Source organism: Oryx dammah, unplaced genomic scaffold (genome assembly GCF_014754425.2).
Source record: "Oryx dammah isolate SB20612 unplaced genomic scaffold, SCBI_Odam_1.1 HiC_scaffold_21, whole genome shotgun sequence".
NCBI classification, from domain to species: Eukaryota; Metazoa; Chordata; class Mammalia; order Artiodactyla; family Bovidae; genus Oryx; species Oryx dammah.
Genome location: NW_024070205.1, coordinates 45,517,755 through 45,545,681, shown reverse-complemented (window position 1 = coordinate 45,545,681; position 27,927 = coordinate 45,517,755). Strand labels below are relative to the sequence as shown.

General features: G+C 39.0%; 2 protein-coding genes across 2 annotated transcripts in view; both read right to left on the bottom strand.

Moving 5' to 3' along the window:
• Window positions 1-11,583, bottom strand: part of EXO1 (exonuclease 1) — a 42,811-nt gene extending 31,228 nt beyond the window's left edge. The window contains exons 1-7 of the mRNA XM_040263576.1: window positions 11,479-11,583; window positions 10,895-11,088; window positions 9,641-9,814; window positions 6,598-6,717; window positions 4,346-4,469; window positions 1,864-2,001; window positions 747-959 (exon numbers count right to left, since the gene is read on the bottom strand). Coding sequence (XP_040119510.1) covers window positions 747-959; window positions 1,864-2,001; window positions 4,346-4,469; window positions 6,598-6,717; window positions 9,641-9,801 — 756 coding nt within the window. The 5' untranslated portion in view covers window positions 9,802-9,814; window positions 10,895-11,088; window positions 11,479-11,583. The remainder of the gene's footprint in view (window positions 1-746; window positions 960-1,863; window positions 2,002-4,345; window positions 4,470-6,597; window positions 6,718-9,640; window positions 9,815-10,894; window positions 11,089-11,478) is intronic.
• Window positions 11,584-19,292: 7,709 nt separating this feature from the next.
• Window positions 19,293-27,927, bottom strand: part of WDR64 (WD repeat domain 64) — a 123,156-nt gene continuing 114,521 nt past the window's right edge. The window contains exons 27-29 of the mRNA XM_040263575.1: window positions 27,415-27,495; window positions 26,497-26,610; window positions 19,293-19,376 (exon numbers count right to left, since the gene is read on the bottom strand). Coding sequence (XP_040119509.1) covers window positions 19,293-19,376; window positions 26,497-26,610; window positions 27,415-27,495 — 279 coding nt within the window. The remainder of the gene's footprint in view (window positions 19,377-26,496; window positions 26,611-27,414; window positions 27,496-27,927) is intronic.

The following is a 27,927-nucleotide window of genomic DNA, read 5'->3' as shown; positions in this document are numbered from 1 at the left end:
GGTATGGTGAGGGTAGGAATAATCCACTTCATTTTTTAAGGAAAAGACATCAGAGAATTTATAGAACAGTGATGTAATGAGGTCTCAGAGTTTCTCTAGAAAATACATGACACTTCCTCAAATTGTATGAAGAAGTAAGAATCTGGCTGTATTTTATTAAGCCATGTTAAAGAGTTTTACATAAATGTGCAATTCCTCTCATAACTTTCATTTGCTTTAGAAGACAACTACTTCTCATAAAAATATGATATCTATGTTAAAATGCAATGCATTAACTATTGGTAATTTTAAGTGAATTAATAAACATTAAAAATTTTCAATTTCTGACTCAGTAAATTTCAATAGCTATAACCCATATAAACAAAAATAATTGTCAAAAAGAGTTTTTAAGAGTGTAAGGGGATCCTGTGAGACCAAAAACTTTGAGAATCATTACTACAGAGTAATAGGACAGAAATCAAAAAATCGTGCATTTTAGCATTAATTCAACCCTAGAATATCTTATCCTGAAGTTTCTTTGTATTAGTCTTCATTTTCAAAAGAACTACTACTAATTTTTTGCCAGCTGCTGAAAACAGGATTCATCTGCTGCCAAAAGCAAAGCTGTAGTGTTTTAATCATTTCTCCTTTCAATGACAATATTGGTTATGGATATAATAGAATATTTAAGATCCATATTCTGATTGATTCATCTATTATTTAAGAATTGCTTAGAAACAACACAACAGTTGGTAAATCACTCTTACCTTTAAAATATCTGGATTGTTGGCTAGTCTTAGTAGTTTGCAGGCCTTGGCTAATCCAATCCCACGCAGTGATGAAAGATAGTCACAGCCTGAAAGAATGCACATGTAACGGAACTTCTCTTCTGTGAACACATCCCCAAGCTGTTTGCACATTCCCAGACGAGCCTGATCAACTTCTAGTCCATTTCCAAACTGGTCCATTTTTAATATAACCTTCAAGAGGAAGGGAAACTGTGAACACCTGTAAGAGTCATTTTTATTTTTCATCATCTAATCCACTATAGTATTTCTAAGAAATCTTTCCTGTTCTTTATCATAAGTGAGCAGACAGATACGTAGGCCAGGTAGTTATTGTGAAATTTGCAAACAAGTTAAATTGAAACATAGGCCACGGCTGGACAATGTCATATGCCAGTACTCAATCGTTTTGCCTCTGGTGTAAAGAAGGCCCTTTCTGCACCTACTTCCTACCTGCACTACAGGGTTATCGTGTCAAAGAGCAATTCTTACAAAAAGCATCTTCTCCTTACCTTTCACTTTTACATATTAAAGTAACCCTTTGCTTAGTCTTAAAGTAATACATGTTACTTGTAGAAAATTTGGAAAACAGAAATTCAGGAAGAAAACAAAAATTGCCCCAAATGTCTTATCTATCACTATTACTCAGCATCAACCTTTTCACAGATCTTTCTCATCATTTATAAAATAGATAATATAAATAACATAGATATTAACAAAAATGAGATCACCTTTATAGTTTTATAATATCATAAAAATTTCCATTAGTTTTATACTTAATTCTAAAAAACTGCAAAGCATCTCTTTAATAGATAAGTTAGCTTATTTACCTAATCTAATTGAGAACTATAAACCATATAAGTAATCATTATTAAAAAATAAGGCTACATTCCACTATAGAATTTAGAGAAAACAACAAAATCCTCTAACTTTAAGGGCTTAATCTGAAGAATCATTCAGATTATACAAATGTCAAGCAGCAAAACCTTTCTTCCCATTTTAAATAAAATAATTATTAACACCATAAGTAGATATTAGTTATATAATTAGCTATTATATAAGATAAAAACACTTCAGCTCCTTTATTTATGTTAGGTACCTTTTTACAGCCAAAAGCAAGAAGATCAGAGTCCTCCGTAATTACAGCTTGTACAATGCCAGCCTTGTTCAGATAGGCCAGCTGTGCATCGGCTTCATATGGAGCCACAAGACAGTCCACTCCCTGAGACCGAGCAGCCTGTGAGAAAGGATGAGTCAGTCTCAAGAACAGCATCTGGAAAGCACTGGACAACTTCCTGTATCAAACCCATTTATCACCAGCCTCAACATGTATTGAATACATGCTAGTATTATTTTTGGAAGTCATTTCCTTTGAAGTACAGGTTTCTAGTTTTAGTCCTAAATTTGAACTATCAGTTCAGTTCAGTTGCTCAGTCGTGTCCGACTCTTTGCACCCCCATGAATCACAGCACGCCAGACCTCCCTGTCCATCACCAACTCCCAGAGTTCACTCAGACTCATGTCCATCGAGTTGGTGATGCCATCCAGCCATCTCATCCTCTGTCGTCCCCTTCTCCTCCTGTCCCCAATCCCTCCCAGCATCAGTTTTTTCCAATGAGTCAACTCTTTGCATGAGGTGGCCAAAGTACTGGAGTTTCAGCTTTAGCATCATTCCTTCCAAAGAACACCCAGGACTGATCTCATTTAGGATGGACTGGTTGGATCTCCTTGCAGTCCAAGGGACTCTCAAGAGTCTTCTCCAACACCACAGTTCAAAAGCATCAATTCTTCAGCACTCAGCTTTCTTCACAGTCCAACTCTCACATCCATACATGACTACTGGAAAAATCATAGCCTTGACTAGACGGACCTTAGTCGGCAAAGTAATGTCTCTGCTTTTCAATATGCTTTCTAGGTTGGTCATAACTTTTCTTCCAAGGAGTAAGCGTCTTTTAATTTCATGGCTGCAGTCACCATCTGCAGTGATTTGGGAGCCCAAAAAAATAAAGTCTGACACTGTTTCCCCATCTATTTTCCATGAAGTGATGGGACCAGATGCCATGATCTTCGTTTTCTGAATGTTGAGCTTTAAGCCAACTTGTTCACTCTCCTCTTTCACTTTCATCAAGAGGCTTTTTAGTTCCTCTTCACTTTCTGCCATAAGGGTGGTGTCATCTGCGTATCTGAGGTTATTGATATTTCTCCCAGCAATCTTGATTCCAGCTTGTGCTTCTTCCAGCTCAGCGTTTCTCATGATGTACTCTGCATATAAGTTAAATAATCAGGGTGACAATATACAGCCTTGACGTACACCTTTTCCTATTTGGAACCAGTCTGTTATTCTATGTCCAGTTCTAACTATTGCTTCCTGACCTGCATATAGGTTTCTCAAGAGGCAGGTCAGGTGGCCTGGTATTCCCATCTCTTTCAGAATTTTCTACACTTTATTGTGATCCACACAGTCAAAGGCTTTGGCATAGTCAAGAAAGCAGAAATAGATGTTTTTCTGGAACTCTCTTGCTTTTTCCATGATCCAGCAGATGATGGCAATTTGATCTCTGGTTCCTCTGCCTTTTCTAAAACCAGCTCAAACATCTGGAAGTTCACAGTTCACATATTGCTGATGTCTGGCTTGGAGAATTTTGAGCATTACTTTACTAGTGTGTGAGATGAGTGCAATTGTGCAGTAGTTGGAGCATTCTTTGGCACTGCCTTTCTTTGGGATTGGAAGTGAAAACTGACCTTTTCCAGTCCTGTGGCCACTGCTGAGTTTTCCAAATTTGCTGGCATATTGAGCTATATGTAATCCTATATATTGAGTCATATAGCCACTAATAAATCTTTTTTAAAAATCAATGTATGAATTAGGGATAAAGAAATATTGCTATACATTTGAGCAGGGGGGGGGGGAATACAAGCTGCAAACTCAATTTTTCAAATTATAGAAATCAACCATCTGAAGAATGATTGTGCTCTAAAGAACACAAGTCGCTTGTTTCCCCACAATCTCTCACCACAGAACACAAGCCTGACAGTGAACTGATGAAACTAACAGACTCTATAACTATCTATCTTCCCATTTGTTTATCAAATAGTTTGAACACAGACCTGAAAAGGGGCTGTGTGGGCTGTGACTGTGGGTGTGCTGACTTATGGTAATAGGTAATAAGGAAAGAAGCTTCTAAGAAGCAGGTCAAGTGGAACTGATCTGCTGCAAATCTCCCGAGCTGGCCAATGACTTCAACCAATCTCTGACAGACACTCAAGAGTAAGTGTTGAAGATTACGAGAGTGGGGTGGGATTGAACCTCTAGGAATTTATTCCTTCTGTCTCTGCAGACAACATTTATCTATGCAAGTGACTCATCTAGAAAGTGAGAGCTTAGCTGTTTGTTCCTCAGGATTTCTTCTTTGGAAATTACTGGACTCCTCTTGTCTACCTAGATATGCTTCTCTTCTTCCTCTGACAACCAGCTTTCCTAAGGTTAGACCCAGAATAATCCTCCTCCCTTCACCTCCTTGCTCTCCCAGTAACCTAAATGAACCGTGTAATCTGTTACTTTAGCTTCTTATTTAGCTCACTTTAATTACGTTGTGGGCCATAGCATGTGTGATATTGATAGAACGTGTGAAACATTCTTTGGCTTCTGAGACCTTCCCTTCACGAAGAAGCTGCTTTCCCTTAAGGAGATTGGCTTGTCGTCTTCTGCAAGATTGAAAAAAAAAAAAAAAGTGAGAAGAGGACTCAAAATATTACAATAGTATACCCTTGAATTGTATTCAAGAATTTTTTCTGGAATAAAAAATGCTTGACTGATGAAAGTGCACACCTGTCCCTTGACTATGCTGCTAAGTCGCTTCAGTCGTGTCCGACTCTGTGTGACGCCATAGACGGCCGCCCACCAGGCTCCCCCATCTCTGGGATTCTCCAGGCAAGAATACTGGAGTGGGTTGCCATGTCCTTCTCCAAAGCATGAAAGTGAAAAGTGAAGTGAAGTCGCTCAGTCGTGTTCGACTCTTAGCGACCCCAGGGACTGCAGCCCACCAGGCTCCTCCGTCCATGGGATTTTCCAGGCAAGGGTACTGGAGTAGGGTGCCATTGCCTTCTCCTTGACTATGCTAACCCAGATCTTTTGGGCTTCTAGACAAAAAGAACACGGATTTACAGTGCCCACAGGCACAAGCTAATCATCAGACTTTCTCACAGCACTGCTACATGACAAAAGAAAGTGAAGTAACGAAGACGGTGAGAAAACGTAAGTCAAGGCTTTTATACCATTAAAACTCACTTTCCATTATAAAGGGTACAACTTTATCAACCCCACTTAGTGAGGTTTACTTCTATTTGGGGCTGACTCACACTAGCTTTAACAACTAAGCCCAGTGGTATCTCCTGTAGAGCATAATGACTCCTAAAAACCAACAGAGGATAAAAACAAGAATAGATGAAAGTAGTAGAACAGACGCTTCACTAAAATGCAGAAATTCTTAAAAGAAAATACAGAAATCCTTTTTAAATTCTACTGTAAAAACACTAGATTCTGTTGAGTTAAATATGAAAGATACAATTTCAATTAAAAGTAGTAAAAGAATAAAGAGTACATGACTTTTCAACTAGAAATAAGGGACAACAATAGAGTGGGAAAACACTAGATTCTGTTGAGTTAAATATGAAATATATAAGTTCAGTTAAAAGTACTAAAAGAATAAAGAGTACATCACTTTTCAACTAGAAATAAGGGACAACAATAAGAGTGGGAAAAACAATCAACCCAGAAATCAAACAAGGTGGGAGGTATATAGTAGTAATCAAGATCAAGGTAAAAAGAATAAAACTACAGTTTTAAAAATGACAGACTGATGGAATCGATTAAAAAAATAACAGTGATGTGTTCTTTATAAAAGACAAACTTAAAACCAATGACATACATAGTAAAAGTCAACAGAAAAAGAAATTAGAAACATACAAAAGAAAATTGTTATGGCTGTATTAACATCAGACATAACAGACTTTAGAACAAAAAAGCACAGAAATTTAAAAAGTCAGTGCATATTGTTCTAATATGCCAAAAACACAACAAATTCTAAACCTGAATGCTACCGATAAAATAGCTTCAAAACAAAGCAGGAAAAAAAATGGACAGAACTACAAGGGAACTGACAATTCCACTATTATAGTGAAATTTTAACATACTTTTCTTAGTAATTGATGGATTCAGTAAAGTGAAAGTTGCTTAGTTGTGTCTGAGTCTTTGTGACTCCATGGACTATAGACAGTCAGGCTCCTCTGTTTATAGAATTCTCCAGGCCAGAATACTGGAGTGGGTAGCTGTTCCCTTCTCCAGGGGATCTTCCCAACCCAGGGATCAGCTCCAGGTCTTCTGCATTGCAGGCGGATTCTTTACTGTCTGAGTCACCAGGGAAGCCCAAGAATACTGGAGTGGGTAGCCTATCCCTTTTCCAGGGGATCTTCCTGAGCCAGGAATCGTACTGGGGTCTCCTGCATTGCAGGTAGATTGTTTACCAGCTGAGCTACCAGGGAAGCTCATTAAGTAGGATTAAGTAGACACATTTAAAAAAACATTCAAAAAATCAATAAGGATATGTAAGATTTGAACACTACAACCAATAAGCTTGATTTACTGGACAGACATAAAACTATCCACTCAATAACTGAGGAATACACATTCCTTTCCAGCATACATGGAACATTTAAGGAAATCAATTTAGGTATGAGTTTAAAACAAGCCTCGACAAACTAAAACAAAAGAGAAACTTGTATCATAAAGACCACAATGTCAGACCTTAAATAATTACGTTAAGGTATCACTTACTCTCTTCTAGATTTTTCCACTTCCTTTTTAGAAGGTAAAGTACATCCATCAAATACCAGGATAGGCTTGATCCCATGAGACAGTAACATATTTACAAATTTCATACAAAATCCTACGTACCTATGAAAATGAAGAAAAATAATTAAGAAATATAAACTCTAGACTTGGATTCAAATCCTGCCTTGGATCCTAATGGGCTATGGGCTATTTGTTTTCTTCAGGTGTAGATTAAAGACTTTTTCGTTCCTGCAGTTCTGACATTGTATTATTCTAAATCTAATCTTTTTACCTCCCCACCCCTACCCCTGTTTTCTTTTGCTTTGAGAAATTTCAAATCTATTGAAAAGTTAAAGGAATAGTAGAACACCTGATTTCCCCAACAACACCATTATTATACCCAAGGAACCTAATAGTAATATAATATTATCTCATATACAGTTATACAGTCTATGTTAAAATTTATCCTATTGTCTCAGTAAGGTTATAGCCAGTGGTGACCTAATAAACGTGCAACAACCAGTTCTGGGGAAAGGGGTGGCTGGTTTGTAGCATTTGTCAATTTCCTTGACACGAATGTTCTACAACGGTGGATAAACTACTAATGTAGGCTCATTAAATGCTGAACTGGGAGAAGATGGTGTACAGCAAGCTCATATAAGGTGACTGTAGCACAGCACCGCTACAGCTTTTCCCCCAGTGCAGGATGCAAACAAGAATCATGTATCACATTTAGATTTTTATTCTGGCAAGACAATTAAAATTACTATGTGTAGTAGGTTCATTCCAGGGTCACAAGGATGGTTCAACACATGTAAATCAAACAAGGTGATACATCATATCAACAAAAGAAAAGACAAAAACCACATGATCATCTCAATAGACACAGAAAAAATATTTGACAAAATTCAACATCCATTCATGATAAAAACCCTTATGAAAGTGCGTAAAGAGGGAACATATCTCAACATAAAACAAAGTTATTTATGACAAACCCACCAGCCAATATAATACTCAACAGTGAAAGCTCAAAGCCTTCCCACTAAAATCTGGAACAAAACAAGGATATCTTCTCTCACCATTTCTCTTCAACATAATACTGGAGGTCTTATTCACAGCAATCAGATAAGAAAAAGAAATAAAATGTATTTAAATTGGTAGTGAAGACATGATACTATGTATAGAAAACCCTGAAGTCTCTACACATAAACCACTGGAACTGATAAAGGAACTTAGCAAGGTAGCAGGATACAAGATTAACATACAAAATCGGTTGCATTCTTTTATATTAACAATGAAATGGCAGAAAGGGAATGTAAACAAACAGTCCTTTTTGAAACACTTAGGAATAAATCTCACCAAAGAGGTGAAAGACATATGCTGAGAAGTATACAACATTAAAAGGAAATTGAAGATGATTCAAAGAATGGAAAGATATCCCGTGCTCTTTGATTGGAAGAATTAATATTGTTAAAATGGCATATGACCCAAAGCAACCTACGGATTTAATGCAATATCTATGAAAATACCAATGACATTTTCCCCAAAACTAGAGTAAATAATCCTAAAACTTAAATGGAACCATAAAAGACCTAGAATTGCCAAAGTAATCTTGAGAAAAAAAAAAAACAAAGCAGGAGGCTCCTGCTTAACTTCCTGGACTTCACACAATACTGCAAAGCTATAGTAATCAAAACAACATGGTATCACCACAAAAACAGGCACACGGATGAATGGAATAAAATACACAGCCCAAGAATAAACTCACACACCTCTGGACAGCTGATCTTCAACAAAGGAGGCAATATAGAATACAGACTTGTGGTTGCCAGAGGCTGGACCCGTGGAGTTCATCTCTGATAATAAAAGATATTCCCTGTACTCTGGATAGCTCTTTCAGTTACTCAAAAATATTAGAATCCTTAAAAAATACCAATAAATAGGAGATAAAGTTCTCCTCCTAGGGAAGAGAATTAAAAGAAACACTGAAGGCAGCACTGAAAAACTTGCAGTTTTGAACTATTACTGCTACTGCTCAAATTCAGTTCAGTTCAGTCACTCAGTCATGTCCGACTCTTTGCAACTCCATGGACTGCAGCACGCCAGGCTTCCCTGTCCATCACCAACTCCCTGAGCTTACTCAAACTCATGTCCATTGAGTCGGTGATGCCATCCAACAATCTCATCCTGTCGTCCCATTCAAACTCAGTGGTGGAAAACAAATCACTTTCCAAAAATGATTACAACAGTTGAGAGTGGCTGAAATACCCAGACTCTCCACTTTTGGTCAAATTAACTTGATAGGCCTGAAAGCCCCAAACATACAGCTACTTTTCAATAATGATTTCTCTAATGCTGTCCTTCCCCACCCCCTCCTCCATTTTCTGTAAACAAAAAGGGTCATTAATGTCCTTTGTGCTTAAGTACATCAGACTAAGATCTGTGAACCTTTCCTCCAGGAGATAAATTATGCATTGCAAAAAAGAAAACACATAATAGTGCCCAAATCCCTGTGGAAAATCTCTGTCTAAAAAGTATGCTTGTTTGTTTTTCTAGTGTTTCTATTTAAAAAATAAAGAAGGCATTTGTCCTGCCTCAAATGAAGGCACAGAGTTATGACTGGATATAAGGATGGCCACTATTTTTGGCCCCAAGTGAAGTAAAAGGGAATAAGAACACCACGTCCCTTAGAAACAACTGCCTTGTTTGGCTAACAGGGCTTAGCAAATGTGTTGCCTATACCCAGTAAAGTAGAATTTTGAAATCACCATGGATTTTTACAATATTGTTAAAAAGTTTTACTTAGATAATAGAAAAAAGAAGAGTCTTTGGCTTTTGTCCATTAGTGTCCTAATACTCTGGCTTATTAGAAAGAATGGAAACTAGACCTACATCAAAGAAGGAAATGTTCCTTGGCAATTTTCTAAAGCATATATTCTCACTTCTTAATAAGCCCTGAACTGAATAAAAATGACTCCTTTCTGAAAAAAGGTCATTGTAAGTCTCATTCTTAACTGGCAAAGAATTAATATAAGATCCAACTTACTTATCAGTAGGTTCACCTTTGGCTAGCTTTTCTGCACAAGCAACAGCTCCTTTGTGAAGCCAGCAATATGTATCCACAGCTACCGCCTGCCCTTTATACTTCCTCATGTGGATAGGTTCAGAAGCTTCTTTGATAAATTGCAGCAATCCATGTATCCCCATAGTGCCAAGTTAACTATATGATATAAAAAGAGAAAGGGAAAACAGCAAAATTTAAAGCAAAATATATTTACCCCAAAGTTTTGGGAAAATAAAGAAAAAGAGCTTGGAAATTGATATAGCAACTGTTATTGTTCAGATATTTGAGAATCACTGCTCTTTAATGAAAAATAAAACAAACAATTCTAGAACTAAAGCTGTACTTTTTTAGGACTGAAATTTACCACCATCAGAATGCTTTATTTCAAGCAACAAAAATTCTGTTAATAAGCAGTGGTGGTGCCCAAGGGCAACTCCATCAGACTCTCTGAAAACTATCCCCAAATAAGGAGAAACTGCACCTGCTGTCCAATTAGTTTCAAGAAAAATGTTTTAGCTTTCCACCCTCTTCCATCCAAGTTGTAGCCCCAAAGCCTCCTTTCTATACAGAAACCTGTAGCTGCCAGTCCTTTCCCAAGCAACTACTGTCCCCTTCTCCAACCCCCATGACAAAAACTGAGCAGTTGCTTAGCATTTCCTACAAGATCAAAAGACAGACTCACGCTGTTGATACCCTGTATCAAAGTTCTGATAGTCTAGTACAGCAGTTTTCAAATTTCAGTTCTTCCCTACAGTCTAAATTCCACTCCTAGGGACTATGATTCACTAGTCCTCGAGTGAGGTGGGAATTCTGAATTTTAAACAAGGCAGGTCATTTGGATGCAGGCGGTCCTCACACCACAATTTATGAAAAACAATTAGTCTACTACCTCTCAGAGGTTCCTAAAAAGAGTTTTCTTTTTTTTGAGGAAAATTGACATAGTATATGCTGGTGTTTAGTCGCCAAGTCGTGTCAGACTCTTTTGCGACCCCATGGACCGTAGGCAGCCAGGCTCCTCTGTCCATGGGATCTCCAGGCAAGAATACTGGAGTGGGTTGACATTTCCTCCTCCAGGGGATCTTCCCCATCCAGTGATCGAACTCTCATCTCTTGTCTCCCGCACAGGCGGGTTCTTTACCACTAGCGCCACCTGGGAATCCCCAAGGCGGATTCTTTACCACTAAGCTACCAGGGAAGCCCGACATAATATATATATATATATTTCGTGAAACTTACAAGTTTCTCCTAAATGTTTCCTCTTTAGCACAATGAAACAATGGAGGAGATCGGGGATTTTAGGCACAAAGCATCCTCAGGGGACCGCCCGCGGCACCGGTAGTACTGACAGCACAACGTCATCGCTCCATTCCTCCTCTCACGAACTGGAAGGAGGGCCCACACGCCCTTTCCAGAAGACACGTTCCTTTGGCCTGCACAACGTGAAGAATATACTTGTCAAGCATTTGGAAGGTGGGAGGTTGCAGGTAAAACTGCCCTGGTAGCTTCCGCAGGAAAACGAAAGGACCCTCCTTCAGTCAGCCAAACCGCAGCCCTGGTCTGGCTGAGCGCGCTCCCCTGGCCCATACACCCCCGCACCGTCCCCCAGAGCCGCTGCAGGGTCTAGTAACTTGCCAGATCCTCCTCTTCTGCCCCCTAAGACCCGGGATCCCAAGGGCAGGGGTGGGGACCAGCCTGGATCCACCGCGTGCTGTGCACAGCCGGCTCCGCTTGCTTCCCGGGGAGGTCCCTCCTCTCCCGTCCGTCCGTCCGATGGCAGCTGGATGCGGACTCAGAAGCCCAAGGCCACGGCCCCCACTCACCTGGGCCGCAGCGCGCCAGCCAGCTACCCTGAAAGCTAGAAGCAGGGACGCAGCGCAGCACGGAGGGCCGGACTTTTCAATTTGCGCGGGATGGCCCGAGACTCCGCCCAGAAGAAGTGACGTCAGCTCCTCTGCGACGTCTGCTCCGCTTCCCACGGCTTCCCGCTTCCGGCCTGAGTCGCCAGGTCCTGGCCACCTGGATACCTGCTGCCGCCACCGCAGTCAGCCCCTGGACTCCGAAGCGTCCTTATGGAGGGGTTGAGCGGAGCTGGCTCAGCTGCCTTACAAGGCATGGCTCCGGGAACTCGCGTTGAGTTCCTTTTCATGATGGAGTCGTGGATCTCTCACAATTGCGGCCTCAGGTCCAGGCGCTGAAGCTGGGAGAACGCCGCCCTGTGTTCATGTTGAGGTTTCTAAACTTAAAAAGGGTCCTGGCTGGAATTGTCCCTAGTGCTTGTGTTGTGGGGCTTACCCTAGCTCTTAACAGGCGCTGCAGGTGGGTTCCAGGGACACACAAAGTACAACTTGAGGTATCTATTCCTTGGACCCTTCCTGTAGACTTCCGGAAGGGGAGGAAGCGCTTACTAAGTAATTTAATTGATAAGTGACAGAGAGTCTTAACCTGACTGGACGCTCCTCTGCCCTCTTCTCAACTAGGACTCAACCTTGGTCTATAAAGACTTGAACAAACAGTACCATAGTAACATCAAGTCCACATCCTTTGGGCTTCCCTGGTGGCTCTGGTGAAGAACCTGCTTGCCAGTGCGGGAGACACGGGTTCCATCCCTAGGTCGGGAAGATCCCCTGGAGAAAGAAACGGCAACCCTCTCCAGTATTATTGTCTGGAAAATCCATGGACAGAGGTGTCTGGCGGGCTACAGTCTATGGGGTCGCAAAAGAGTGAAACCCGACTTAGCAGCTGAACAACTACCACCACATCCCTTGGATCACCCCAGCCCCACTTGAAGTGCCTAACTGAAAAAGCTCGAGGCTTCCAAAAGAATTCAGCATTTGTTCCCGTCAACATCCAAAGACAAGATCTCTATCCCCAGCGTCTCTAAGAAGGGAGGAGGTTAACTCCCATAAATTCTGGTTAGCAGTCTCAGGTCAGTTCTCCAGTTCTCCTTCCCATTCTGTTTTATTTTTCACTCCCTGACACTACTGAGTCACCACGCACACACACCCCTATTTTCTCTTGAAACTGCCCAGTCACTTCTGTATAAATCCAAGGTGAGTTCACTTCATGATTAACACTTTTCCTTATTGCAGTGTATTCCTGACTGAAGTCTGTTCTAACTACCTTACCTGGTGTCCTGCTTTATCTTTGGCCTGGAGAAACTAACCAAGCAGTCATGAAAATGGGTTATGGTGCATAGACTTTAAAGACATTTTTTATTTTGGCAGCCACATGGGGTGAAACTTCAAGTCCTCATGATACTCTGGACCTGATTACTGTCTTCTTAGGAATATTGCAGAAAAAGAAATTGGAAAGAACCTTAGGTTAGACCACAGAGTATACTCTTGGCCCAGGGATGGGCATGAATGATAAATTCAGACTCAATTTAAGGAGTTAAAGGAGAAAAGGTGATTTTTAAAAATGCTCCCATTTTGACTGCCCACTCTGCATGTTTTTCCTCATACTTCTTTTTAAAGTCTTTTCATGATGAGTCTAACATCTATCATGTCAACATACTACCTTATAAATTGTTGGAAAGATGCTGCTTGGGGGAAATATGCTAAGTGGGAACGTGGCTGCCTCCCCCAGGTTTAGTCTTAATAGCTGAGGCTAGGAGAGGAGGTCAGAAAAACGATCTTCCTTTGTGGTTCCAACACCTGTACAGCAGTAGACCTCACTCTGAATCAGCTTGGAGCTGCCTGTAGTGAAAGATGGGGGACAGTTCCAAACTGTAGTAAGTGGAAAAGGGATCTAAATGGGGGGGGGGGGGGGGGGGGGGGGGAGGGTGGGTCTTAGAAAGGAGCCCAAACATCAAAAATGTGCCCACTGCATCATGAGACTTGACAGATTACTACCCTACGAACAACCCATATCTTTATTACTAATTTGACTCCAAAGGTTCTCGACAGGACCCTTGGCTATAGTGTTTAAAAACTAAAGAAGAAAATATCAGTTAACAATGATTTTCTAAACAGAATATTTTTACACTTTGGGAAGGTAAAACCATTTGAATCAATTCATGCAGTTACTTACTATTGGGTTGGTCAGAAAGTTTGGGTATTTCCATAACAACAATGCATGCCTTAGGTGTGCATGTCCGTACTAGGTGATATGGGGAACACAAAGAACTGGGTACTGTCTTTAAGCAAGTTTCTGTACACAAAACATATATTCATCAAAAAGTGAAATCACAAATCATGATGATGTGTTAATAATTCTGAAATGAGTGGCACAGACCACACAATTACCAGCTTAAGATTCAGTTGTCTTACCAGCTCTCTGAAGTCTTTCCTGACATGTGCCCAAACATCCTGTAATGACCTCTGCCTTGACCCTTCTCATAATATTTTATTTGACTTTGTCCCCTAGATTTACCAGATAATAATATAGGCCCAGTTACATTAGAATTTCAGGTAAACAGATACTTTTTTTAATACAAGTATGCCTAGTGCAATATTTGAAACATTCTAAAAAAATTTGCTAAAAAAATGGCATCTGGTCCCATCACTTCATGGGAAATAGATGGGGAAACAGTGGAAACAGTGTCAGACTTTATTTTTGGGGGCTCCAAAATCACTGCAGATGGTAACTGCAGCCATGAAATTAAAAGACGCTTACTCCTTGGAAGAAAAGTTATGACCAACCTAGATAGCATATTCAAAAGCAGAGACATTACTTTGCTGACTAAGGTCCGTCTAGTCAAGGCTATGGTTTTTCCAGTGGTCATGTATGGATGTGAGAGTTGGACTGTGAAGAAGGCTGAGTGCTGAAGAATTGATGCTTTTGAACTGTGGTGTTGGAGAAGACTCTTGAGAGTCCCTTGGACTGCAAGGAGATCCAACCAGTCCATTCTGAAGGAGATCAGCCCTGGGATTTCTTTGGAAGGAATGATGCTAAAGCTGAAACTCCAGTACTTTGGCCACCTCCTGCGAAGAGTTGACTCATTGGAAAAGACTCTGATGCTGGGAGGGATTGGGGGCAGGAGGAGAAGGGGACGACTGAGGATGAGATGGCTGGATGGCATCACGGACTCGATGGACATGAGTCTGGGTGAACTCCAGGAGTTGGTGATGGACAGGGAGGCCTGGCGTGCTTGGATTCATGGGGTCGCAAAGAGTCGGACACAACTGAGCGACTGAACTGAACTGATTCTATCTTCCACAATAAATGAATCCAAGAATTCGTTTAAATTAGATTATAAAAAGTATAAGATTTACCTGCATTTAAAAAGTTTATAATTTAATTTCACTAAAAACAAACTTAGAAAATAACAAAGCAAACAAAACACAACATATATAAGTGAATACTAATGAAAAATGGCCTATGTCCAAGCTTGGCTTCAACAGATTCTTTGGACACTCTGCTGAAGTGTGCATAGTCTGAAACAGTTCTGGTTAATTTTTTTTGTTGTTTGGTCCTGTATCAAAGTATTATATCCCTTATTCTGTAATCTTGAATTTTCTGTATTAGTAGAGCTACTTAGTGATGACAGGCCATTCCTTTGGTGTCAGAATATTTTACCATCTCCTTCACCCTCCTAGTTTACTACTTTTAAACTCTGACTGCAAATTAGGAGTGATCACATAGAGAGATTAACAACAACAAAAATGATGTCTAGACCTTGCCTCAGTTCAGTTCAGTTGCAGTCGTGTCTGACTCTGCAACCCCATGAATTGCAGCACACCAGGCCTCCCTGTCCATCACCATCTCCCAGAGTTCACTCAAACTCACGTCCATCGAGTTGGTGATGCCATCCAGCCATCTCATCCTCTGTCATCCCCTTCTCCTCCTGCCCCCAATCCCTCCCAGCATCAGAGTCTTTTCCAATGAATCAACTCTTTGCATGAGGTGGCCAAAATACTGGAGTTTCAGCTTTAGCATCATTCCTTCCAAAGAACACCCAGGATTGATCTCCTTTAGAATGGACTGGTTGGATCTCCTTGCAGTCCATGGGACTCTCAAGAGTCTTCTCCAACACCACAGTTCAAACGCATCAATTCTTCAGCACTCAGCCTTCTTCACAGTCCAACTCTCACATCCATACATGACTAGTGGAAAAACCATAGCCTTGACTAGACGGACCTTTGTTGGCAAAGTAATGTCTCTGCTTTTGAATATGCTGTCTAGGTTGGTCATAACTTTTCTTCCAAGGAGTAAGCGTCTTTTAATTTCATGGCTGCGGTCACCACCTCAGTGATTTGGGAGCCCCAAAAATAAAGTCTGACACTGTTTCCCCATCTATTTCCCATGAAGTGATGGGACCGGATGCCATGATCTTCGTTTTCTGAATGTTGAGCTTTAAGCCAACTTGTTCACTCTCCTCTTTCACTTTCATCTAGAGGCTTTTTAGTTCCTCTTCACTTTCTGCCATAAGTGTGGTGTCATCTGCATATCTGAGGTTATTGATATTTCTCCCGGCAATCTTGATTCCAGCTTGTGCTTCTTCCAGCCCAGGGTTTCTCATGATGAACTCTGCATATAAGTTAAATAAGCAAGGTGACAATATCACAATAAACTGTGGAAAATTCTGAGATAGGAATACCAGACCACTGACCTGCCTCTTGAGAAACCTATATGCAGGTCAGGAAGCAACAGTTAGAACTGGACATGGAACAACAGACTGGTTCCAAATAGGAAAAAGACTTTGCCTAGGAGATTGAAATTGAAATTAACTATATCCCCTTCTCTGTTTATTTGGGTTTTTTTTTCTGTTGCTGTAAAAAGTATGACAATCTCAATGGTTTAAAATAATACACGTTTATTATCTTACAGTTCTGGAGACCATATTTCGAAATGAATCTAATAGGGCTATGTTCCTTCTAGAAGCTCCAGGGGAAATCTTTTTTGTTGCCTTTTCTAGTTTCAGCAGCAGCCTACATTCTTTGACTTGTGGCACCTCCTTCCATCTTCAAAGCATATTACACCAAAGTCTGCTTCTCTTGTCAAATCTCTTTTTATCAACGTTGACCCTCTTGAAAGTAAAAAGTGAAAGTTGCTCAGTCATGTCCAACTCTGTGACCCCATGTAGCCCACCAGGCTCTTCTGTTCATGGGATTATCCGGGCAAGAACACTGGAGTGTGTTGCCATTCCCTTCTCCAGGGATCTTCCCAACCCAGGGACTGAACCCAGGGCTCCTGCATTTCAGGCAGATTCCTTACCATCTGAGTCATGAGAGTAGCCCTTGACCCTCTTGCCTCCTTTCTTATAAGACTTTTGTGATTAGTTTCTGTGATTTGTGTTTATTTACATACCAGGATAAACTCCTTGACTTAAAACCCTTTTTCTCCCCATATGTCTGAATTGTAATGTAAATACTACATTTTAAATCAGTAAGGAAATTAAAAAGACAAAATTTTTCTACATATTTTATATATCATCAAATATTATTATTATACTGCCATTCTTAACAGTGTGCTAAAATATAATCATTTATTACATAATGTGCAAAAATTCCAAAATATTCTTTTAGTCATAAGAGGGTCAAGAAATTGTATGTTTCTGTGTAAAGAGGCTGGAGAGAATCCTTCAGTCAAAAAAGGAAGAGGGATGCTAATTTAGAGCCCTGGATCCACATTAAAGGGATTTAGTGCATGGCAGGGTATTCAATATTGTTTTATTCTAGGAAATCTGTGGGGATGAAATGACTTTCTTTTACAACTGAGATTAAAGACAGGAATGAAATCACTTTCGTGAGGTCCTTTGAATTTTCATCTTTACTTTTAGAATTTTTTTAAAAAGGGGTCTTCTGGGGGCAAAATGGGTGAAGGAAGTTAAAAAGTAGGCATCCAGTTATAAAATAAATGTCACGAGGATGTAACGTATAGCACTGTAATTGTGGTTAATGATCCTGTGTTGCATATCTAAAAGTTCCTGAGAGTAGATCATTTAAAAAAAATTCCTCAGCAACCCGCAGGCACCTGCACTGTAGCTGCTCCCCCGTGTGGTCACAGAGAGTAGATCATGAAAGTCCTCTTGAAATGAAGTGAAGTGAAGTCGCTCAGTCTCATCAGACTTTTTGTGACCCCATGGACTCTAGCCTATCAGGATCCCCAGTCCATGGGATTTTCCAGGCAAAAATACTGGAGTGGGTTGCCATTTCCTTCTCCAGGGGATCTTCCCAACCTGGGTTCAATCCCTAGGTTGAACCCACATTGTAGGAAGATACTTTACCATCTGAGCTACCAGGGAAGCCAGTTTGCCCACTACCAGGGAAGCGTGGAAGCGTGAAAGTCCTCTTAGACTTTTTTAACACACAAAAAAATTGTAACTATCTATGGGGATGGATGTTAATTAGGCTTACTATGGTTAGTACATGCCTATACATAATAAAAGGTTTTTCTTAGTTTAGTTTTCCAAAGTTGTTACGATTTTCAGAACCATAAAACCATAAAACCCTTCCTAGAATGTAAAGGCAGTATCAAATGCTCAGACCATAGGTTTTTCTTCCCATGTGGCCTTGTGCTTTGTGGAAAATAGACTAATACTTGACAGCAAAATGCTTTTATTACTTGTAACCCTAAATATTTTCCCAAAGAGACCTGGTTCAGCCAGTCTTCAGGCTTTAATTCTTGATACCTTCTTCATTTGACTTATTTAAAATCTCATTTATTATTCATCAAATGTAGATGCTTTTATTTTTTACATGAGTACCCAATGGTAATTAATCATTTGATCAAAATACCAGAATCAGTTAATATGTTGCTGCAGCTAAGTCGCTTCAGTTGTGTCCGACTCTGTGCAACCCCATAGATGGCAGCCCACCAGGCTCCCCCATCCCTGAGATTCTCCAGGCAAGAACACTGAAGTGGGTTGCCATTTCCTTCTCTAATGCATGAAAGTGAAAAGTGAAAGTGAAGTTGCTCAGTCGTGTCTGACTCTTAGCAACCCCATGGGCTGCAGCCTACCAGGCTCCTGTGTTGATGGGATTTTCCAGGCAAGAGTACTGGAGTGGGGTGCCATTGACTTCTGTATCAGTTAATATAGGCATCAGTAAAAGACGGATCCTGGCAACATCAGATAACCATTAAAATTCTAACATCTGGAGTCAATATAGACTGACTGCAAATAACTTCTAACTTTAAGAAACTCTGGACATTTTCTTCCATATGACATTTCTCTAAATAAATAAGACAAATGCTAGAGGCCTGATTGACACTTTTTTAAAAATAATAATTCTCTTTGATTGCACATGAGAGATAAGTAATTTGCCTCCTGCTGTAAGCATTCTGATAATAATTCAGGTTATAAATTAGGGTGAACAATGGGAGAGGTGGAAAACTAGTCATTGATAACTATTATTTTAAATCTACTTTATGCTATTTATTTTCTTTTTTTCTTTATATATCATTTTCCTGACAGTGAATGAGAAATATTGCCTATTCAGTAAGTGATTTCCATGAAGGAAAAACGTTGGCAAACTGGCTGCTTGCTACTTGCTTGATATTCAGAGATGAGGTCATCTGAGCACCCTGAGTAATCTTCCCCACAGACAGGGTGGCATGAGGATACAGAGATGGGTAACAATATCTGATTGATAGACCCTCACTTTCATCCTGAAATAAAGACTGGAGTATAACTGAGTCCTTGCCCTTTGACGTACAGCTCAGATAACAGCAGCGACTTCTGATTTTTCTCTTTTCACTTGGGGATGGCTGGGAAGAAAGAAGAAGCCAGGTTTACTTGCGGGACCAAATTTCTTTTCAGACTTTTCTTTCGTTGTACCTGAGAAATAAAGGGCAGATCAATTAATAACTGGATTATATGATGAACACAGTTTTTCAGTCAAGTTTTGCCACTAACTTTTGTAGATATTTTAATCCTCCTAAAAGAGGATAGTTAAATAAATAGTAGTTTAACTCTCCTGTGTGCCTCCAAGGTAAAAATGTGTTTAAAAAAATACAGGAGGTGGGGCTGCAGGAGAGGATGGAAGAAGAGCAAAGGCTTTAAAACTACTTAACTCTGCAGTTATCCATTCTTGGGATTTGTTGCCTGATCTGTAAAAGGTTAGTTAAAATAAAAGAAAACATAAAGAAGCTTCCTAGTTTTTTGTAAGGTATAGATATTCTATATTAATATCATCAGAGTCCAGTGACTTACAAAAAAAAATAATAAAGTCAAGTGATGATCCCACAAATGAGAAAGTTTTCAATTAGATATTTTTGGAAGACATGCATATAAAAAGTTAAACTCATTTGATTTCAAAAGTCTAGGTTAAGAAATGTCTAAATTTGTCAGAGAGGAGACAAGATGGTACAGTAGAAGGACTTGAGCTTACCTCTTTTCATGAAAACATCAAAACCACAACTAACTGAAAAACCATTAACAAAAAAGACTAGAACCAACCAAAATGCCAAGGAGATGATAGGAGGGGTTCATTTGCAATACAACCTGGCTCACCAGAGGGACAAAGTTCTGCTGGATAGTACCAGTTCCTTCTACCAGGAACCCTACACAAACCTCTTAGGCCAGACTCAGCTACCAGGGGCAAACACCAGAAGCAAGAGGAGCTCCATGCCTGCAGAATGGAGACAGTACAAAGAAAGGCAAAATGAGATAGCAGAGGAATATGTTCTGGATGAAGGAACAAGATAAGACTTCAGAAGCTTAAGTGAAATGGAGATAGGCAGTATACCCAAAAAAGAATTCATTGTGATGATAGTAAAAAACCATTCTATATTTTGAAAAAGAATGGAAGCACAGATGAAAAAGATGCAAGAAATGTTTACTAAAGAACTAGAAGATATAAAGAATAACAACGTTGAACAATAGAGTAACTGTGATGCAAAATACATCAGAAGGAATCAATAGCAGAATAAAGGAGGCAGAAAAATGGATAAGTGAGCTGTAAGAACAGTGACATGATATATTTAAAGTGGTGAAAGGGAAAAACTGACAACCAGGAATACTTCTGCATAGCAAGGCTCTTGTTCAGATTTAAAAGAGAAAGGGTTTATAGACAAGCAAAAACTAAGAGAATTCAGCACCACCAAACCAAACTAGCTTTAAACAAATGCTAAAGGAACTTCTCTCAGTGGAGAAGAAGACCACAACTAGAAAGAAGAAAATTGCAAATAGAAAAGCTCACCAGTAAAGGTAAACATGCAGTAAAGGTAGGAAATCATCCACTACAAACCTGATATCCAAAACTGGCAATTGTGGGACTTCCCTGGCAGTCTGGTGGTTAAGATTCACACTTCCAAAGCAGGAGGTGCAGATTCAGTCCCTGGTTAGGGAACTTAGTTTTCTACATGCTGCACATCCAAATAAATAAAAAAAATTTTAAAAAAGCAATGATGATAGTAGGCAAGTGCAAATGCAAAATATTGGAAATGCATTTGAAATTTAAGAGAACAGTAACTTAATCTTGTTTATATATGGACTGCTATATCAAAACTTTGTGGTAACTGTAAATCAAAAATATACAATAGATATATACACACAAATAGTAAATACCGAAACAATGCTAAACATAGCCATCAGATCACTAGAGAAGAGAACAAAAGAGGAAGGGAAGAAAAAAAGATGAAAACAAATTCAAAACTGAACAGAATGGCAATAAGAACATACATTTTGATAATTACCTTACATGAAATGATTAAATGCTCCAATTGAAAGACTTAGACTGGCTGGGTGGATATGAAAACAAGACCCACAAATATGCATTCTATGAGAGAGCCACACTAGATCTAAGGACACATACATACTGAAAGTAAGGGGATGGAAACAGGTACAAGTAAAACTCTCTAGAAGCTAGATTAATAATACTTGTATTAGGTAAAATAGACTTTTAAATAAAGAATTTTGAAAGAGACAAAGAGGGACACTACATAGTGATCAAGGCATCAATCCAGGAAGAACACATAACAATTGTAAATATATGTGCTCCCATATATATTGGAGCACCTTGATATATGAGGCAAGGCTAACAGCCATAAAAGGAGAAATCAGCAGTAACACTTAATAGTGGAGGACTTTAACACCGACTTTCATCCATCGATGGATCATCCAGAAACAAAACCAATAAGGAAACATAGACCTTAAATGACACATTAGACCAGATGGACTCAATCAATATTTATAGAGCATTCCATCCAAAAGCAGCAGAATACATATTCAGGTGCACATAGAATTTTCTCCTGGATAGATCACTATAAGAAAAAAAAAAACGACAATAAAACCCATGGAGGCTAGCTGATTTGCAACCAAACAACCAGTGGATCACTGAAGAAATCAAAGAAGAATCTAAAATGTACTTGGAGATAAATGAAAACATGATGATCCAAAACCAATGGGATATAGCAATAGCAATTCTAAGAGGGACGTTTAGAGCAATAAAAGCATACCTCAGGAAACAAGAAAAATGTTAAACAACCTAACCTTATGCCTAAAGCAACTAAAGAAGAACAATCAAACCCAAAGTTAGTAGAAGGAACACATAAAGATCAGAGCAGAAATAAATGAGATAAAGAAAACAATAGAAAAGATCAATGAAGCTAAAGGCTGGTTCTTTGAAAAGATAAATAAAATTGATAAAGCTTTAGCCAGACTCATCAAAAAAATGAGAAAGTAAAGGCTTACTTCTCTTACAAGTCAAAAAACAAAAGAGAAAGAGACTCAAATCAATAAAATTAGAAATGAAAAAGGAGACAAGAAACAACACAGAAATGTAAAGGATGATAAGAGACTATAACCTCCCTAGACTGATCCAGGAAGAAACAGAAAATATGAACAGACCAATCAGAAGTACTAAAATTGCAACTGTGATTTAAAAACTCCCAAGAAAAGTCCAGGACCAGATGACTTCACAGGCAAATTCTATCATTTAGAGAAGAGTTAATACCTATCTTGAAACTATTAAAAAAAAAAAATCACAGAGGATAGAACACTCCCAAACTCAGTCTATGAGACCAACATCACCCTGATACCAAAACCAGACCAAGTTACAACAAGGAAGGAAAATTAGAGGCTAGTATCATTGATGAATATAGATGCAAAAATCCTCAACAAAATACTAGCAAACAAAATCCAACAGTACATTAATAGAACCATACATCACAGAGTGGATTCATTCCAGGGATGCAAGGATTGTTTGGTATCCACAAATCAATCAGTGTGATACACCATGTCAACAAGTTGAAGAATAAAAACTATATGATCATCTTAATAGATCCAGAAAAAGGTTTTGACAAAATTCGACACTCAGTTATGATTAAAAACACTCTAGAAAGGGGGCATACAGGGAACCTACATTAATATCATAAAGACCATATATAACAAACCCACAGCTAACATCATACTCAATAGTGAAGAGGTGAAACCATTTCCTCTATGATCAGGAACAAGAGAAATTTGCCTATTCTTGCCACTTTTATTCAGCATAGGTTTGGAAGTCCTAGCCAAAAATAAACTGAAATGAATTAAAGGCCTAAATGTAAATCCAGATACTATAAAGCTCTTAGAGTTTTATGTTTTAGACAAAATAGACTTTGACCTAAATCATAGCAATATCTTTTTCAATCCATCTCCTAGAGCAATGGAAATAAAAACAAAGTAAGCAAATGGGACTTAAACTCAAAAACATTTGCACACCAAAGGAAACTATAAACAAAACAATAAAATGACCCACAGAATGGGAGAAAATATTTACAAACAATGTAATTGACAAGAGATTAATCTCCAAGATTTACAAACAGCTCCTGCAGTTTGTATTTATCAGTATCAAAAAAAAAACCAACCAATTAAAAAATAGGCAGAAGACCTAAATAGACATTTCTCCAAAGAATACAGACAGATAACCAAGAGGCACATGAAAGTTTCTCAACATCACAAATTATTAGAGAAATGCAAGTCAAAACTACAACAAGATACCAGCTCATGCCAGTCAGAATGGCCATCATCAAAAAGTCTACAAGCAATAAGTACTGGAGAGGGTGTAGAGAGATGGGGACCATCCTACACTACTGATTTGAATGTAAATTGATACAGCCATAATGGATAACAGTGTAAAAGTTCCTTTAAAAACTAAAAATAGAACTACCATATCATCCAGCAATCCCACTCCAGGGAATATATCCAGAGAAAAACATGGGCCAAAATTATACATGAACCCCATTGTTCATTGCAGCACTGTTTGTAACAACCATGACATGGAAGCAACCTAAATGTCCATTGACAGAGGGATAGATAAAGAAGATATGGTACATATATACAATGGAACAACCATAAAAAAGAGCAAAATGATGCCACTTGTTGCATCATGGATGGATCTAGAGATTATCACAGTGAAGTAGTTCAGGCAGAGAAAGACAGATACAATATTGTTTATATGTGAAATCTAAAAAATTATACAAATGAACTTATTTACAAAACAGAAACAGACTCACTTGACTTAGAAAAGAAACTTATGGTTACCAAATGGGAAAGGTTGAGGGGAGAGATTTAACATAAACTGTGGAAAATTCTGAAAGAGATGGGAATACCAGACCACCTAACCTGCTTCTTGAGAAATCTGTATGCAGGTCAGGAAGCAACAGTTAGAACTGGACATAGAACAACAGACTGGTTCCAAATAGGAAAAGGAGTATGTCAAGGCTGTATATTGTCACCCTGATTATTTAACTTATATGCAGAGTACATCGTGAGAAACGCTGGACTGGAAGAAACACAAGCTGGAATCAAGATTGCTGGGAGAAATATCAATAACCTCAGATATGCAGATGACACCATCCTTATGGCAGAAAGTGAAGAGGAGCTAAAAAGCCTCTTGATGAAAGTGAAAGAGGAGAGCGAAAAAGTTGGCTTAAAGCTCAACATTCAGAAAACAAAGATCGTGGCATTTGATCCCATCACTTCATGGGAAATAGATGGGGAAACAGTAGAAACAGTGTCAGACTTTATTTTGGGGGGCTCCAAAATCACTGCTGATGGTGACTGCAGCCATGAAATTAAAAGATGCTTACTCCTTGGAAGAAAAGTTATGACCAACCTAGATAGTATATTCAAAAGCAGAGACATTACTTTGCTGACTAAGGTCCATCTAGTCAAGGCTATGGTTTTTCCTGTGGTCATGTATGGATGTGAGAGTTGGACTGTGAAGAAGGCTGAGCGCCAAAGAATTGATGCTTTTGAACTGTGGTGTTGGAGAAGACTCTTGAGAGTCCCTTGGACTGCAAGGATATCCAACCAGTCCATTCTGAAGGAGATCAACCCTGGAATTTCTTTGGAAAGAATGATGCTAAAGCTGAAGCTCCAGTACTTTGGCCACCTCATGCGAAGAGTTGACTCATTGGAAAAGACTCTGATGCTGGGAGGGATTGGGGGCAGGAGAAGAAGGGGATGACAGAGGATGAGATGGCTGGATGGCATCATGGACTTGATGGACGTGAGTCTGAGTGAACTCTGGGAGATGGTGATGGACAGGGAGGCCTGGCGTGCTGCAATTCATGGGGTCTCAAAGAGTCGGACACGGCTGAGCGACTGAACTGAACTGAATTGAACTGAACTGGGATTAACATATGTTGTGTGCTTAGTCGTGTCCGACTGTTTGTGACTCATGGATGGTAGCCCACCAAGTTCTTCTGTCCATGGAATTTGCCAGACAGGAATACTGGAGTGGGTTGCCATTTCCTTCTCCAGGAGATCTTCCTGACACAGCAATCAAACCCATGTCTCTTGCGTCTCCTGCGTTGGCAAGCAGATCCGTTACCACTAGTGCCACCTAGGAAGCCCTGGGATTAACATATACATACCACTGTATAGAAAATAATCAACAAGAACCTACTGTATAGCACAGAGGAGACTAGTTAATATGCTGGAATAATCTATATGGGAAAAGAATCTGAAAAAGACTAGAAGTATGTATATATGTAACCTAATCACTTTGTTGTACACCTAATATAACATTGTATTGATAAATCAACTATACTCCAATATAAACTATAAAGTAAAAAATGAAAATAGAATTCCCTGGTGATCCAGTTGTTAGGTCTCTGTGCTTCCATTGCAGAGGGCTTGGGTTTGATCCCTGATTGGGTAACTAAGAAATCCTACATGCCGTGTGTTGTGGTTAAAAAATTAAAATTAAAATAAAAATTACTATTTGTTAGATCTTCCTCTTAATATTTTATCAATTTGAATAACTAGATACATGGCCATAGTTTAAATTAGGCTCATACAAACTTCCTAGAACTAATAGAGCAGTTTTAAGGTTTTAGTTTTTTAGGCTGTTTAAGAGATTGAGCATATTTGGAGTAAAAAGTTGACTTCAGGTTATGACTTAATTTTATATAATCTTTGGTAAATCATTTAAATCACCATTTTGGTTCCATTTTTTTCCCAGTTCTAAAATGAGTGTATATTTTCTTTGTGATCTTTGTCAAAATCAAAGAATAATTTATAAAAATACCATGTTAGCTATAATGTTTTCTGTTAGTTTTCCTACTAATACATAGAAAACATTCTCCTTGACTTGGCTGGTGAGCCAGAAACTTACTGTTATCTTGGCTCCATCCTACAGGTACAATAATGTTAGGAAGTAAGGATGGCTACACAGCCATTAGCTATGTCTTGCCATACTGCCTGGCTTTTAAAATTAGTTAGTGAACCTAAGTTTGAAATTAACTCTAGGATGTTAATTTGCTCAGGCTCAGAGATCCTGCTTGATTTTTCTGTATGTCCTGGAAATTTATGTTTTCCTTCTCAAAACATATAACCTCTGAGCTAAAACATATACATCCTAGAATATTTGTAGACAGAGTCAGACCTGAGATAATTTTAGGCCCAGAAATAAGAAACAATCCAAACGAAAATGGTATACACTGTGGAATTCAAAGTACTAACTCACTTTTTCATGTTGAACATGGCCTCCCTTCTTCTTTCCATGAATGCCATCTGAAGATTCCCTTTGTGCTTCTGAGCCAATTAGTGGAAGGAATCTTAAACTAGTGGGGCTTGGTACCTAGGAGCCATAAATAAAGAATAAGACATACTTAAGGTGATAAATTCTGTAATATGGATTCAGGGGTGGGGGATAGGGAGTGAGAAGGTCCAACTGCTTTAAAATATACCCACCATCCCAGGAGTCCACTATTAATTCTGATGCTTTCCCCTTGGCAACATCTATAGCTTAACTGTTTAATACCTGTAGGAGGTTATCAACATGGTCTTGGGAAAGAGAAGTAACATTTTATAAAACAATATTATATGTTAAAATTAGGGTGCAATGTTTTGTCCTTGGTTTATTATTCTTGGTTAATTAAACAACAGAGGTTATCTGGGTTGGAGACTTGAAGGAGAAGTAGGGATTTGGAGGGAAACAAGGGGTGGATGAGTTACTGGCAGAGGAGCAGCACAGGCAAAGTCACAGTAGAGGGAAGAGCAGTGATGCTTAAGGAAAGGTAAGTTAGCACACTGGAGTGTAGGGTACATGGGAGAACATGGTGGAAAATGGGGTTATACAGTTCAGGTGGAGGTCAGATCATGAGAATGCTAGGCTAAAGACATTTAATTTTATCCTATAGGTGATGAAGAACCAGGGTAAAGTTTGAAATACTTTTCTGTAGTATTGTTCAATGTGGAATGACAGAGAATGGTCAAAGCCACTGACACAGAAAACCAAAGATTTCTCTGGTTTTGGATGCAGCATGTTTATGGAATCATCTTTCTGCTTGGTTCATGTGATTGCTTGCTCAGGGTCAGGAATGAGATGCCAGATTCCCTAATTGTTCTGGAATCACTCTAGTCCTAGATACCTCCAACTCACCCTGTATATGGGCAGAGAACCAAAAACAATCCCTGCCTCTCTGTTTTCAGCCATGAAACCTTCCAAGGCATGTTTTCGAATCTGCAAAGAGAGGAGTGAATGTTTAATGAAAAGGGCACATTATATCAGTGGCAAAATTCCTGGAATCAAATTCTGACTCTTCCACTTATTAGTTGCATGATCTTAAGCAAATTCTTCCCCTGTTGACAACTTATGAGGACAAAATGTATATAGTAAGGTGCTACTCAAATGTAAGATTTAAATCTATTGTATTATTATTACTAATAACAATATGTCAAAAAGAAATGAAAAGAAGTGAACAAATGTTATACAGTTGTGAATGAAAAGGAATGGGAAAAATAAAATTGCTAGTAGAAATCAGATTCCTATGTGAAATGTATTTTTATATCAAGCATTAAACCTTTGTTATTTTACCAACCAACTGAGAAGATAAAGATGTGGTCAGAAGAGGCCAAGCCTTATAATATTGAGTACATTCAGTTGTTTCAAGAG